The sequence below is a fragment of the Ovis canadensis genome, chromosome 2, assembly GCF_042477335.2.
Source record: "Ovis canadensis isolate MfBH-ARS-UI-01 breed Bighorn chromosome 2, ARS-UI_OviCan_v2, whole genome shotgun sequence".
Lineage (NCBI taxonomy): Eukaryota > Metazoa > Chordata > Mammalia > Artiodactyla > Bovidae > Ovis > Ovis canadensis.
In genome coordinates this window covers 204,750,496-204,765,273 of record NC_091246.1, presented here as the reverse complement: position 1 = coordinate 204,765,273, position 14,778 = coordinate 204,750,496, and the positions used below count along the sequence as shown (strand labels likewise).

At 40.3% G+C, this 14,778-nt stretch overlaps 1 protein-coding gene across 3 annotated transcripts in view; it reads left to right on the top strand.

Annotated features, from left to right (window-relative positions):
• ANKRD44 (ankyrin repeat domain 44) overlaps positions 1-14,778 on the top strand; it is a 315,568-nt gene that overhangs the window by 232,092 nt on the left and 68,698 nt on the right. For all 3 annotated transcript variants that reach the window (XM_069577913.1, XM_069577911.1, XM_069577912.1), the window contains exons 13-16: positions 1,203-1,271; positions 2,463-2,603; positions 4,441-4,521; positions 7,807-7,918. In XM_069577913.1, the coding sequence (XP_069434014.1) occupies positions 1,203-1,271; positions 2,463-2,603; positions 4,441-4,521; positions 7,807-7,918 (403 nt within the window). The remainder of the gene's footprint in view (positions 1-1,202; positions 1,272-2,462; positions 2,604-4,440; positions 4,522-7,806; positions 7,919-14,778) is intronic.

Below are 14,778 nucleotides of genomic sequence, written 5' to 3'. Positions count from 1 at the left end.
TGGATTGACTGTGAAGCTTTAGGACCCCTTATTTGTACAGGTCCCTTCCAAAGTCTTGTATTTAGTTTTATTTTCATAATTTATATATATATTTAAAAAGAACCTCCTTATCCTCACCCCATCCCTCCATCAGGATCATCCTTCCTGATCCATACAACATGGATCTGTCTGCCTTTGATCCTTTGGCTTCATTCAGGAAGAGACAGGTGTTTTATATCAATTGACATGTTATACATAATGGTCTCAGAAAGTTTTTCAGTTTTATGATTTAAACAGTGAGTTCTCTGAGAAAGGTAACTGAAAAGGGTGGATATGGGGCAGGGACAGCCCTGCTTATACTTATCATTAATGAGATCATCTTTCTTATTTAAATAATAACAAAGTAGTAAATCCTAGGCCACTTCTTAGCATCCCAAGTTTGGAACAATGATAGATGAATGTCTCCTTTTATGCCCCCATTTTGAAAAATATCAGACCTGTACAGAAAGTGGCAACAAACCATTCTGGATTCATGTCTGAAACTCCTATTAGGATTAATATTTAGCTCTATGCCCTTCAATAGGAAAATTCACTTCAGTGGGTCCTTTTCTCTCTACTAAACATGATTTATTGCTTCTGCAAATGACAAAGAAGCTGGAAGATCACTACGCTCCATTACATCATTTTCGGCCTTGGTTCTACACATTCATTTACCTAGATTACCAAGACAGGGAAATGCAGCTGGTTTATTTTCCGTTAAGGAGAGTCTGGGTTGAAAATGGTTATAGTGAATTCATTCTGCTGTGATAAAAGGTAATGCTCATCCATTCTGGCTCATTGTTTAAAAGTGACATGAAATTATTATAGGTTTAAGGAGTTGTTTCATAAACTCTTGATGGTTTTGAAAGAGAATTTTAGGATAAATGATGAAACCATCACTGAAAGGTTTCATCATGTAATAATCATTAAATTCTTTAGTCATGGAATTGAAAATGTTCCATCAAGCTCTTTAATGCATTGATATATTAGCTTTGAAAAGGGATTATAAGAACTTTAGATCCTTATGATATGGCATTACTCTAATGTGTTAGGTTATTTTTGTGTTAGCAGAATTTAGTGTCCTCATTTCATCTGTGCATACACTCCGCAGAAAAGAGCTCTTTCTGAAGACAGCCCAGCAATTGACCTCTACCATCTTAACAATGCTTTCCCTGTCTTTCTAGTAATGTGGAATGTATAAAACTCTTGCAAAGCAGTGGAGCAGATTTCCATAAAAAGGACAAGTGTGGGAGGTATGTAAACAGGGAACTCTGCTTCAAGTGCCTAAATAAAAGGAGTGGGGAGCAGTCCATCTGGAAATCGTGTTATGTTGAAATGGTAAACAGGGAAGCTAGCCGGGGAGATTCCATCCTCAGAAGGAAATCCCTTTTTATAGCAAAGTGAAACACCAGCAAACCAGGCCACAAGGAAAGGGTCTCCTTTCCCAGCTTCTGTTTAGAAGCGCCAATTGTTCTGCTCCTTCTGATATAAATAACTATATCCATGTGGGAGATTGCATACTTTATAGATATTATATAAAAATATTTACATATATAAAATATGTAATCCTCCACATGGATATAGTTGAGAAAATTCTCTGTATAGCAAAGTAGAGCACTTTAGCCCTTCCAGGACAGAATTTGGTCACAAGATCTGGAGCTCTTTATTATATTTATTGAACATTTCATTTTGGGATAAATCTTTAGACACATTTTAAACATGAAATACACGTACTCACACACATACCACCCGTAATCCCTCTGGTTATTGGGATGGTTTAGAACTTTTCTTGCTTGTCCTTTGTATAGCTAAGTTGTGCTGTAGTACTAGCTGGTACAGGGAACCAGTACCAGTAAACAACATGAGGAAGGTAGAGGAAATGAGGACATGATCAAAAAAACCTCAGTTTAATCTGTTTGGAAACAGCATTTTGGGAAGAGAGATACTTTATAAAGATGGACCAGGGCCAGCTTGGGAAGGTCTTCAATTTCAAACTAAAAAATCAAGGCTTTGTTCCCTGGGGAAAATTGAAGGTTTTGGTACAGGATTATATACGTAGGTATTGGACCTTAGAAAATCCAGTTCTTCATTCATGGCAGTTGAAAGTTACATGGAGGTTGGGTTAGGGCAAAGGAGGCCAGTCTGGATGGTATTGCAAGAGCCCAGAGGAGCAGTCATGAGCAGTCATGTAGATGGGAACCAGGATAGGCCCTTGGGATGGAAAGAAAGGAGATCCACAAGTGGGTGGCCTGTCTAAGCCACCATCTTTTCAGCCTTCGTTCTAACACATAAGATATGCCAGAGAAAGGCGTATGTCTTGGCCTCCACACTCAGAGCCAAAGATCTTTCCACACCCTTACAAATACTGCTGTCTGTGCTGGTGCTGATGATGAGGATCTGTTTTCCAGACTGAATGATATAATAAACTGCTGTTTGTTTTTCAGGACTCCTCTGCACTATGCAGCTGCAAATTGTCATTTCCACTGTATTGAGACATTAGTGACCACAGGGGCCAGTGTGAATGAAACTGATGACTGGGGCCGCACCGCTTTGCACTATGCTGCTGCGTCGGACATGGATAGAAAGTAAAAACAGCCTTGTCCTGTTTCTTTGGGGGTGGGAAGAGGGGGAGATGGAAGAGGGAAGGCTGTTGAGGTTTCTTCATACTGCCTCACCGAGACTGTGAATGAAGAATCCCTCTTATCCAGACTCAAGGAGTTTGAATTGGTTCCTCCCTAACCCTGGGTTTCCCATTCTGCTCTCTTTACATTTGATTAGTACATGTCACTGCACAATTGCATCTCCTCTCTGTTCTTTGCATTGAATGCCAAGTGGAGCTGTCAAGTTCAGGTTTTCAGTTCACTCAATCAGTTCACTCAAAATCTGTCACAATTTATTTTGTCGTATACTGTGGTTTTCATCATCATCACTTACATGCTTCATTTGCTGTAAAACTTACATTTGCTGAGAAATATGTCATGTAAAAAATATCCACCTATGCATAATCCCAATAGTGTTCAAATACAGCATTAATATTTTATTTTTAAAAATAGACATTTTTCAAACCTGGGCATGAATGCTCTTTCAGAAGCTGGAAAATAGGAAGTTGGTTGCCCTGATCATGTTTGGATTCTAGGTGGCTTGGAATGGAAAGCAAAAATAAATGAACCAGTTCTAGGGGAAAAGGTGGGAGAGATGCCCACAGCTTATGATATCATTCTCAAAGACTTGAGGATCAGGCCCTCCTTCATAGGAATACTTTTTGGTGATCCTGTTTGGAGAACTGTTGAGTTATATGGATGTGTTGAGTTATATGGTCAGTGCTAACTCCCTTTCTTGTAGAGCAATGGCTTTCAAACATACTAGATAATTACCTGCACACCAGGCTTCCCTGGTGGCTCAGAGGGTAAAGAAAGAATCCACCTGCAATGTAGGAGACTGAGGTTCAGTCCCTGGATTGGGAAGATTCCATGGAGAAGGGAATGGCTACTCACTCCAATATCCTTGCCTGGGAAAACCCATGGACAGAGGAGCCTGGTAGGCCAAAGTCCACAGGGTCACAAAGAATCAGACACAACTGAGTGACTGACACTCACTTTATATCACGATGCAATATACAGACTCATGTATATATGCTTTATATATATGTATGGAAAATGGAAAAAAGATTTCATAAAACCTTATTTACTTTTGCTATGTATGATTCATTTTGATATCTTTTATTTCATTAAAAAAAACCTACTGACTTCAACCCACTAAATTGATTTCATAATTCAGTCATAGATCATGATCCATATTTCCAGTTTGGAAAACACTGCTGCTTTTTTTCCTTCATATGATACTGACAAGTCTGATGTAGCCTCAGGGTCCCACAGCCCCATGTTCTTAATTCAAAAACATTTATTGAACATGCATTATGTGTCAGGCTCTGTGCTATTCACTTGGAATGGAATGAGGAATAAGTATCCTTCATCTGTTAAGATCTAGAATAGGAATCTTAGATGGTGCAGAATTTCTCTGGTAGATGAGGGGTGCTTAGGAACCCATTCCTGGATAAATGAAATGCTCAACTGACAAGGAGGCAGCAAGGAATGTGGTAGGTGTCAGGGAATTTTAAGCTAAATCACTTTCTCTTTCCCTGGGGAGTTTAGAAAATTTATGGAAGAGTGGGCAGCATGATTGCTGCCTTAATCATTGATACCTTGGCAGAAGTTTTAGGAATACCATGTTCTTAACTGGATTCCTTAGGAGAGAAAAGATTTACTGGATGTACTTAGAGAGAACCATGTATATCCTCCATGAAAAATTAGTAGTGCTTGCTTCTGTGGGGTTGGGGGGCAATTCTTAAGACGTAAATTGTACCAAAATCATTAGCAATTTTGCCACTAATTGTAATTTTTTTTGTTTCCCTTTGCTGAGAAGTAAGACTATCTTAGGAAACGCCCATGAAAATTCGGAAGAACTTGAAAGAGCCAGAGAGCTGAAGGAAAAGGAAGCTGCATTGTAAGTTTCTTCTCAGCTTAAGCACAAGGTGTGGTTACTGATGCTTTGTCTGCTGCTCCAGGTTGCCACGTGGGCCAGCTTTACTATTTTGGGGTCTCCCTTGGGGTCTTGAGGAAGTGATGTGGGCTTGCCTTTGATGAAGAAGAAACTGTTCTTTTAATATATCCTTCAAATAGGCTGTTTTCATACCAGATACATACTCTTCTAAAGATACACACTCTTTCTAAAATTGAAACCGTTACAGCGATCATCACTGTGATTGGGCAGCAGTTTTTGGAAGCGGGTGTCTTAAATATCATTTCTGATTCTTCCGTGTGTCATGTGCCTCAGGGGACATACTAAAGCCTCCTCTGAGGGCCTCAGGCTCTCCTTTTGTGACCTGGGGATGACTGTTTAACAGATTCTATAAATACATGTTTTGAGGTTTCACCAAATACACCAGTTGTACTCCCCCCTCCCTCTCTGACACTCTCACCGGCTTACAAATAGCACCCTCCCCACCTGCAGACAGCTGCTCTGTCCCCTTCATCCTGCCTGCCCCTTTCTGGTGTCTTGACAGAGATTCAGCTGTTACTATGATGAAGTGAGTGCCGGCACCCAGGACTGTTGATACCTGGGAAGCTCTAATGTTTCATCCTCTGAGAGTCCTTCCTGGACTGGAAGTCGTGGCGAGAAGGTTGTGCTGTACCCAGCGCAGTGCCCGGCGTGTAGCTGGCGGTCAACAACTCTTTGTTAAATGAATGAACACGTGAATGCCCAGTGCCGACATTGTGTGTCCTGCCCCTGTGAGAGCAGGGGATGCAATGCTCTAAGAGTTTGCACTCAGTCCCTCACTTGCAAGGCCCCAGAGCAAGTTGTAGGGACTTAACTTTGTCTGTGACCGGGGTGGGCACAGGAAACAAAGCTGTAAGTAGAACAGAATAACCGCAGTTTTGCCCTAATATTCCAAAATTAAAGTAATAATATTCAAAGACTGTAAAATTTTAAGCCACCTCAGCAAATACTTCCTTCTCCAGTGAAATACAAGCTTACGTTGGGCCAGAGCAGCCCTCTTCCAGCTGGTGGAGAGGGATGGAACAGGAGAAGCAGGAGAATGCAGGGACCAGCCTACTAGGGAGCTTTTGCATGCAATTAAAGGCTACTTCCTTGTGCAAATACACCCTTGCTCTAATGCGCATCTCTTGATTTTCTGGCTTAGGTGCCATAATTACTAGTCCAGGGCCCTAGGTGGTGAAAAAGACAAGCATTCCCAGTTAAAAGTGGATTTCATTTCCCTTAGGAAAAATGTGGAGAATATTCACATTCTATAATACAGTTGTTATTTCTAATAGTACTGTTGGCAATTATGGGCTTCCCTAGTGGCTTAGACAGTAAAGAATCTGCCTGCAATGCGGGGGACCTGGGTTTGATCCTGGGGTTGGGTAGATTCCCTGGAGGAGGGCATGGCAACCCACTCCAGTATTCTTGCCTGGAGAATTCCCATGGACAGAGGAGCCTGGTAGGCTAGAGTCCATGGGGTCACAAAGAATTAAGCATGACTGAGTAACTAAGCACAGCAGAATTGACAGTTATAGCTCAGCTATGTTCTGCATTAAATAGCTCTTTGGGTGTAATTCCCAGTGTTTTCCAAATTACATGTTAAGTTTATCAACTGATTTTTTAGAATATAATCCTTTCAGAAGCTGGGGATTGTGTGTCCACAAGAAAGCTATCCCTATTGAGTGATTTTATTTCAAGAGCCAAATTCAGTTTAAAATGAGTCACACCTGGGATTCAGTCTATGGGCATTTCATTATGAAAATTAAAAAAAAAAAAGACTTCCTTTTAAGGTACAAATCAGCAAATACATCATGATATATCAGGTCTCCAATAATAGTTTGATTTATTACAGAGCATTTTATGGATGAACCATGTGTCATGTAGGTACTTAGTTTTAAAAATTTCTCTTTCATCAGGTTTTCTAAAAATTAAAATGTCTGTTTTAATATCTGTCTCTGTGTGTGATTTATTTACTCCTTTTGCCTTATACTGAAAGATAGATAATGTCATTTTAAGGTTTCTGAGTAAAGTATAGAAATTTTCTATTGGGAGGTCTTATTTAATATATAAGCTTCTATTTAGAATCTTACGATTTTGATTTGAGTATGAATTTGAACAAGCCTGGCCTTGTAAAGGACATGTTTGTCCCTGTGTCAAGAAATATAGCTGATATAAATAATATATCGCAGTGCTCCCTGTCTGGCTCTTCCCTCTTTGACCAGCAGGGCTGTCCCATTTGCAGCAGGCCCTGAGTAGAACACATCACATCCCTCATGTCCTGGCTCTTCAGCAAAAGCAGTACCACACTCCTTCCTCTGACCTATTCCAAAGATTGTTTTTTTCCAGAAAAGCTACAACTGTGTCAGAAAAGGCTTTTAAAATTTATTATTTATCATTTTACTCTAGTCTGTATTCCTAGTGGTACAGTGTCAGCCTCTTTCTTCAGAGGTGGTGACTGAATTCATCTTTTATATTTTTAAAGTGTTGGCCCAGTCCTTATGTCTTTTTATGATTTAGCTATTCTTAGATTCTTTTCTGTTATTGTTTTCTTAGTCTTTTAAATGTTCATTTTCCAACCTTTTGATCTCAGAATCTCCAATAGCAAGGTTAAAAAATAAACCCACCTCTTGAGGTTTATCCCTTTGCAATGCCTTGACTACTTCTTTATTAAGCTGAAAACTTATCTTTTGAACACAGAGCTCTAAAACTTATTATTTAGTAATCATGACGACAAGCCGGTCCTGTATCTTAAGATGAAAAGGGGAAAAATATTTAATTATCCTCTAGTTCCTAAGTTCCTCCCTCTAGTTCCTAGGCTTCCCTGGTGGCTCAGCAGGCAAAGAATCTGCCTATAATTCGGGAGACCCAGCTTCCATCCCTGGGTTTGGAAAATCCCCTGGAGAAGGGAACAGCAACCCATTCCAGTATTCTGGCCTGGAGAACTCCAAGGACTGTATAGTCCATGGGGTCACAAAGAGTCAGACACGACTGAGCAACTTTCATTTCTAGTTCCTAAAGCCTTTCCTGAATTCTAGAATGGCTATTTTAAGCTGAGATAAAGATAGATGCACAAAATACACATAAAACATCCAATATATAAACCCTAATTGCTGTAGAATCTTTAAAGAAACACTTCAATTCACAAAGCTCTTTGTGGCACATTCACAGTAGGAGAACATTAATATTGATTATCCCTTTTGGTCTAGGGATGTTTTCTGAAATAACATCTCGTCTTTATACTTACAGATGTCTAGAATTTCTGCTTCAACATGATGCAAATCCATCTATCCGGGACAAAGAAGGCTACAGTAGCATACATTATGCTGCTGCCTATGGCCACAGACAGTGTCTGGAATTGGTGAGCTGTTTTGATTTGTTTTCTCTAACATACACACACATACACCCACACCTGAAAATGCTGGTCTGAATCTCTCAACAAAGGCCCTTACTGCCTAGTTCAGCCCCCACTAGAAATCACCTGGATTAAATTGATCAGGCAATTTTTTGGCAAGTGATTAAATTGTTTCCCTTCATAATATGTAGCACTCTTTGTTCCATTTATTCCCATTCTAATCTCAGAGCTAACTAACAATTGATTCTTTTCCTCATTAACTTGGACTAGGAATGTTAGACTCTGGTACAGACATAGTTTCTATTTTGAAGATAATTTGGATGTATCAAAGAAGCTTAGTATATATTTCCAGAATCACGCTTAGCACCCCAGTATTTGATAACAGTGTCATAAGATGGCTTACATAACCATTAGGCAAGTTGGTTTGTCATAGTCCCACATCTATAGTTTAGGGAAAGAAACTGGCAAGAGTGTAACAGCAGAATTTACTGGAATTTTTAAACCAGCCCACATTTCAAACCTATAGTGATCAAGAAACACTTGATTTGGAGTCTGAAATTCCTCTGTTGGTATAGGTTACCAGATGCAAACTCAGATGTCTACAGGGACAAAAATATAAAATAAACAAGTGAAGTGAACCCATGTATGGAATAATAGCGGGTGGTGGGAAATGTGGCAAATAAAGAGGGAAGGTCTGTTTAAGGGGAGAAACAGCTAGTCAGCAGTAGTTGATGGAAGCCAGGTGGTACTGCAAACCCAGGTTTGCTAGAATTCCCATGTTTCAGGAGAAACTACAAATCTAGGCTTTTTATGTGGAATTTCCTGTTTTGAAAACACTGGGTGGGCTAGAAAGAAAAAAATATGTGTTTGTGGCTGAATCCTGCCTGCAGGCTACCATTTGGTATCTTCTGATCATCACCCTTGGTTCAGCCTCACCAGGAAACATGGGATATCCCAGATTCACTTTCTAATCCAGTGATAGGTGTCACCTTCCTTACTGGACTCCATCTCTTTTCCTTGTCCTTTTGAAGGAGAAGTTCTACTTTTCAGAGTTATTTGAAATATGTTTAGGGAAATACTTGCCCCTCATCAACTGCGCGGTTTATTGAGAAAGGCATAAGGCAGAAAGCCTGAGAGCAATAGTGTGAGCTCCTACATGGAAATGACTCAAAGATGCCACAGCAAGGTCCTTTACCTTTGGCCTTGCTGCTGGTTTCAAATGGTTCCTCTTAGGGTCATTCTTACTACATTTCTGTTAACTGTGATTGTCAGAAAGTGTTCATGAAGACCACCCAGTTTGGAAATGAAGAGGTGATTATTCTACTGTTGACTTTTGTGTTATTTATTGGTGAATTTTACCTGTCTTCATCATTCCTGCAGACTTCCAAATCTTCTTTTTCTGAGGTTCTTGTGGATGCTAAAGATTTCCTTGCTTAACTTTGGAGGTGGCATTTTTTCTTTGTCTCCAGTTTAATTCTATCATTATTCCTTTTCCAGTTACTGTGTCTGCATATCAAATCACCCTAAAAAGTTAGTGGCTTAAAACAACATTTATCACTTATTATCTCTGTCAGGAATCCACATGTGACTTAGCTGAGCAGTTCTAGTTAATATCCTGTGAGGTTACAGGTGGTGTCTGGGGCTGGCATAATTTCAAAGGCTTCTTTTCTCACTTGTCAATCACCTGGGTAGGAAGGTTCAAATTGTTGACGTTTCTTGGCCTTTCTCTCTCTCTGTGTGGTTTTCTCTAGCATGGTGTTTCCAGAACAAGTGGATGTTTTACATGGTGCTCACGTTGCCCAAGGCGTCTGCCCTAGGAGAGACTGTGAACAAGAGTTCTAGCAAGTGAAAGGAAGAGACCATATTGCTTTTAATGGTTTAGCCTCGAAGTTCATGTTTTGTTGCATCTGTTCATTCTCATAGTCACAAAATCCAGAGAGGTGAAGCCTTGACTCCACCTTCCAAAGGGAGGAGTATCAGAGAATTTGTGGACGTATTTTAAAACCACCCAGTTCCATAGGAAGATGTAGGAAGCCAGTGATTTCGATTAATTTCTAAATTAAATTGAATTTAGAGTAGAATCCTAAGTGGCCAAGGGGCAGTCTCTTATCTTCAGTTCAGTTCAGTCTCTCAGTCGTGTCCGACTCTTTGCGACCCCATGAATCACAGCACGCCAGGCCTCCCTGTCCATCACCGTCTCCTGGAGTTCACTCAAACTCATGTCCAAGTCTGTGATGCCATCCAGCCATCTCATCCTCTGTCGTCCCCTTCTCCTCCTGCCCCTAATCCCTCCCAGCATCAGAGTCTTTTCCAATGAGTCAAGTCTTTGCATGAGGTGGCCAAAGTACTGGAGTTTCAGCTTTAGCATCATTCCTTCCAAAGAAATCCCAGGGCTGATCTCCTTCAGAATGGACTGGTTGGATCTCCTTGCAGTCCAAGGGACTCTCAAGAGTCTTCTCCAACACCACAGTTCAAAAGAATCAATTCTCCAGCGCTCAGCTTTCTTCACAGTCCAACTCTCGCATCCATACATGACCACTGGAAAAACCATAGCCTTGACTAGACGGACCTTTGTTGACAAAGTAATGTCTCTGCTTTTGAATATGCTGTCTAGGTTGCTCATAACTTTTCTTCCAAGGAGTAAGCGTCTTTTAATTTCATGGCTGCAGTGAGCAAACTGTGATTTGCAGTATCACAGGGGGATTTACTGGGTTGTCCAAAGTCATAGCTCTGGTCAGTGGAGAAAGTGGGGCCATGATCAGGAACCTTGATTTTTAAAAAAATTTATTATTATTATTTTTTTTACCACATTGTTGGTCAAAGCTCTACTACCACCCAAGGCTTTTTGACATAGGGCAAAATCTTGGTAGGACTTAAGGCAGTATCACTTCTTCCTTCTAATACCAGTCTTAGAAGTTGATCTAGACCTGTCAGCAAATAGAGTTTTTTAGATCCCACAAAAGAAAGACTCCTCACAAAGTGTGTGTGTGTGTGTTAATCAGAGGCAGAATAAAGGTTTACTACTGTAACTATTCATATGAACCTGCATTCCAAAGTGTGCTTAACACATAGCTGTCTTTCATTGGTTTTCTCTATGAAAACCATCTGTCATTGTTGGACATATGAACTTTTATTTCAGAGTTTGTTATTATAATCTTGAAAGTTTGTGCTATTTTAAAGTACTTTGTGCTATTTTAAAGAACTATGGACAGAGGTTCATTACATTGTACAGGAGACAGGGATCAAGACCTTCCCCATGAAAAAGAAATGCAAAAAAGCAAAATGGCTGTCTGAGGAGGTCTTAAAAATAGCTGTGAAAAGAAGCGAAGCAAAAAGCAAAGGAGAAAAGGAAAGATATACCCATTTGAATGCAGAGTTCCAAAGAATAACAAGGAGAGATAAGCAAGCCTTCCTTAGTGATCAGTGCAAAGAAATAGGGGAAAATAGTGGAATGGGAAAGGCTAGAAAAAGAAAATTAGAGATACCAAGGTAACATTTCATGCAAAGATGGGCTCAATAAAGGACAAAGATGGTATGGACTTGACAGAAGCAGAAGATATTAAAAAGAGGTGGTAAGAATACACAGAAGAACTGTACAAAAAAAAGATCTTCATGACTGAGATAATCATGATGGTGTGATCACTCACCTAGAGCCAGAAATCCTGGAATGTGAAGTCAAGTGGGCCTTAGGAAGCATCACTACAAACAAAGCAAGTGGAAGTGATGGAATTCCAGGTATTATTGAGTTATTTCAAATCCTAAAAGATGATGCTGTGAAAGTGCTGCACTCAATATGCCAGCAAATTGGGAAAACTCAGCAGTGGCCACAGGACTGGAAAAGGTCGGTTTTCATTCCAGTCCCAAAGAAAGGCAATGCTAAAGAATGCTCAAACTACTGCACAGTTGCACTCATCTCACACACTGGTAAAGTAATGCTCAAAATTCTCTAAGCCAGGCTTCAGCAAAACGTGAACCATGAACTTCCAGATGTTCAAGCTGGTTTTAGAAAAGGCAGAGGAACCAGCGATCAAATTGCCAACATCCACTGGATCATCAAAAAAGCAAGAGATTCCAAAAAAACCATCTATTTCTGCTTTATTGACTACGCCAAAGCCTTTGATTGTGTGGATCACAACAAACTGGAAAATTCTTCAAGAGATGGGAATACAAGACCACCTGACCTGCCTCTTGAGAAATCTGTATGCAGGTCAGGAAGCAACAGTTAGAACTGGACATGGAACAACTGACTGGTTCCAAATATGAAAAGGAGTATGTCAGGCTATATATTGTCACCCTGCTTATTTAACTTATATGCAGAGTACATCGTGAGAAATGCTGGGCTGGATGAAGCACAAGCTGGGATCAAGATTGCTGGGAGAAATATCAATCACCTCAGATATGCAGATGACACCACCCTTATGACAGAAAGTGAAGAATAACTAAAGAACCTTTTGATGAAAGTGAAAGAGGAGAGTGAAAAAGTTGGCTTAAAGCTCAACATTTGGAAAGTGAAGATCATGGCATCTGGTCCCGTCACTTCATGGCAAATAGGTGGTGAAACAGTGGAAACAGTGACTGACTATTTTTCTGGGCTCCAAAATCACTGCAGATGGTGATTGCAGCCATGAAATTAAAAGACGCTTACTCCTTGGAAGGAAAGTTATGACCAACCAAGACAGCATATTCAAAAGCAGAACATTATTTTGCCAACAAAGGTCCATCTAGTAAAGGCTATGGTTTTTCTAGTGGTCATTTATGGATGTGAGAGTTGTACTATAAATAAAGCTGAGCGCCAAAGAATTGATGCTTTTGAACTGTGGTGTTGGAGAAGACTCTTGAGAGTCCCTTGGACTGCAAGGAGATCTAACCAGTCCATCCTAAAGGAGATCAGTCCTGAGTGTTCATTGGAAAGATTGATGTTGAGGCTGAAACTCCAATACTTTGGCCACCTGATGCGAAGAGCTGACTCATTGCAAAAGACCCTGATGCTGGGAACGATTGAGGGCAGGAGGAGAAGGGGACGACAGAGGATGAGATGATTGGAAGGCATCACCGACTCAATGGACATGAGTCTGGGTAGGCTCCCGGAGTTGTTGATGGACAGGGAGGCCTGGAGTGCCTGGTCCATGGGGTTGCAGAGTTGGACATGACTGAGCAACTGAACTGAACTGAAAACTACTTTGATGAGTTCATCTTTAATCTCATTATGTAGTAACTTGGAGAATGATTACCCTGTAACACCTCGTTTCTACGTTAATAATTTATTGCACGTTATTTTCAGGAAGTCATTTCAGGGCCATTGTTTCTGTTATCCAGTGAAAAGATTTTCTGTCTACAGAAAGTTTCACACGTTCTATATGATAATGAAATTATCTCCTTCATTAGATCAACACTATGTGATTTGCAAAGTGATAATGACTTTTGGCAATTGTATACCTACTTGACACGCAGCACGGTATATTTTAGTGTATACAGCATAGTGAGTTGACTTACATATGTAGTGAAATGAATACCATAATAAACTTAGTTAACATCCATCATCTCATATAGATAAGAAAGAAGGAAAATGTGTTTTTCCTTGTGATGAAAGTAAGGCCTATTTTTGAACAATAAGTGGACTTTTTGAAGGACATCTTTTCTGACTTTAACTTTCTCACTAGCAAGATGCCTTCATATTCCGTAAAGCTCCCATTTCTTTGAGTTCTAAATGTTAGGAAAGCAAGCCACTTAACTAGCATTCCCTAGGAGGTACATTTCTAAGACTCACCACCGCCATGCCTCTTTTCTCCCTTGTCTCATGACACAAGCACCTGGGAGATTATCTGTTTTACAAGTTGAATCCGCTGTGTTAGATGCTAGAATTACCACGAGGAAAGACATGGTTCAGGAAGCTCTTAATGGCTTCTTTGAGCCTCTGAGCAAGAATTATGCAGGGAGATCTTTCTTTTCGTTTGTTTGGGGTTTTTTTTCCCCCTTGGCCATGCCAGAAGACTTGCAGGGTCTTAGTTCCCCATCGAGGGATCAAACCTGTACCCCCTCCAGTGGAAGTGTGGAGTTGTAAGCATTGGAGCACCAGGGAGTTGCAGGGAGGCCTTTCTTTAGGTCACACTTCCTAGCCTGTGTTTGCGGCCTGTGGGAGGAGTGGAGAGAGTAAATGAGTATTTGTGGTCCTGGGCCTTCCCTAGTAGGGCCTTTGTCCTTTGGGGATGGAGTAGAATTAAAAAGGATGGGTGGCCATCAGAGTCAGCAGATTTGTGAGGTTGGTAAAATTTCTCTTTTGCCTGTCTTCCCAGAGAGCAATTTCTGTGATTATGCATATCATTAAATTCGTATCATTAAATTTAATGCATATTTTATTTGACTCTGACACTTAACTTTGTGTTTACTTGGCATTCATGGTTTATGGTTCATGTGTATGATCATAAGCTTGAGTTTGTAAACCATACTTTGTGTTCAGTCTGTTTTGCTGTAATCAAAAAGGAACAGAAATTATTTAGGTTGTTTTCATTCTATTTTCCTTATAGAAAGTTATATTGAATTCATTCCATGAGCAAAGTACTTCTAGAAAGTAGGGTGAACCCTTAGCCTTAATAGAATAGCCAAGGTTCAGTGTTCTGCCAAGCCTGCCTACTTAGGCCAGTGTTTTCAGCTGGTCTTGATCAAAGATATATGTACTGTGTGTGCAAGCAAAAATTTGCCCACAAATGTATGCTGAGAGCTGTGATCAGTCATATTCAATTGGGATCAAAATGTCAAAGCGGTATGGAGACTTGGCTAGGAAAGCATCTTGTGTCTGAATAAAACTTATGTTTGAATGGAGGAAGGGAGTTGGCAAAGGAGAGCCCTGTGCCTCCCTTTTTCTTTAT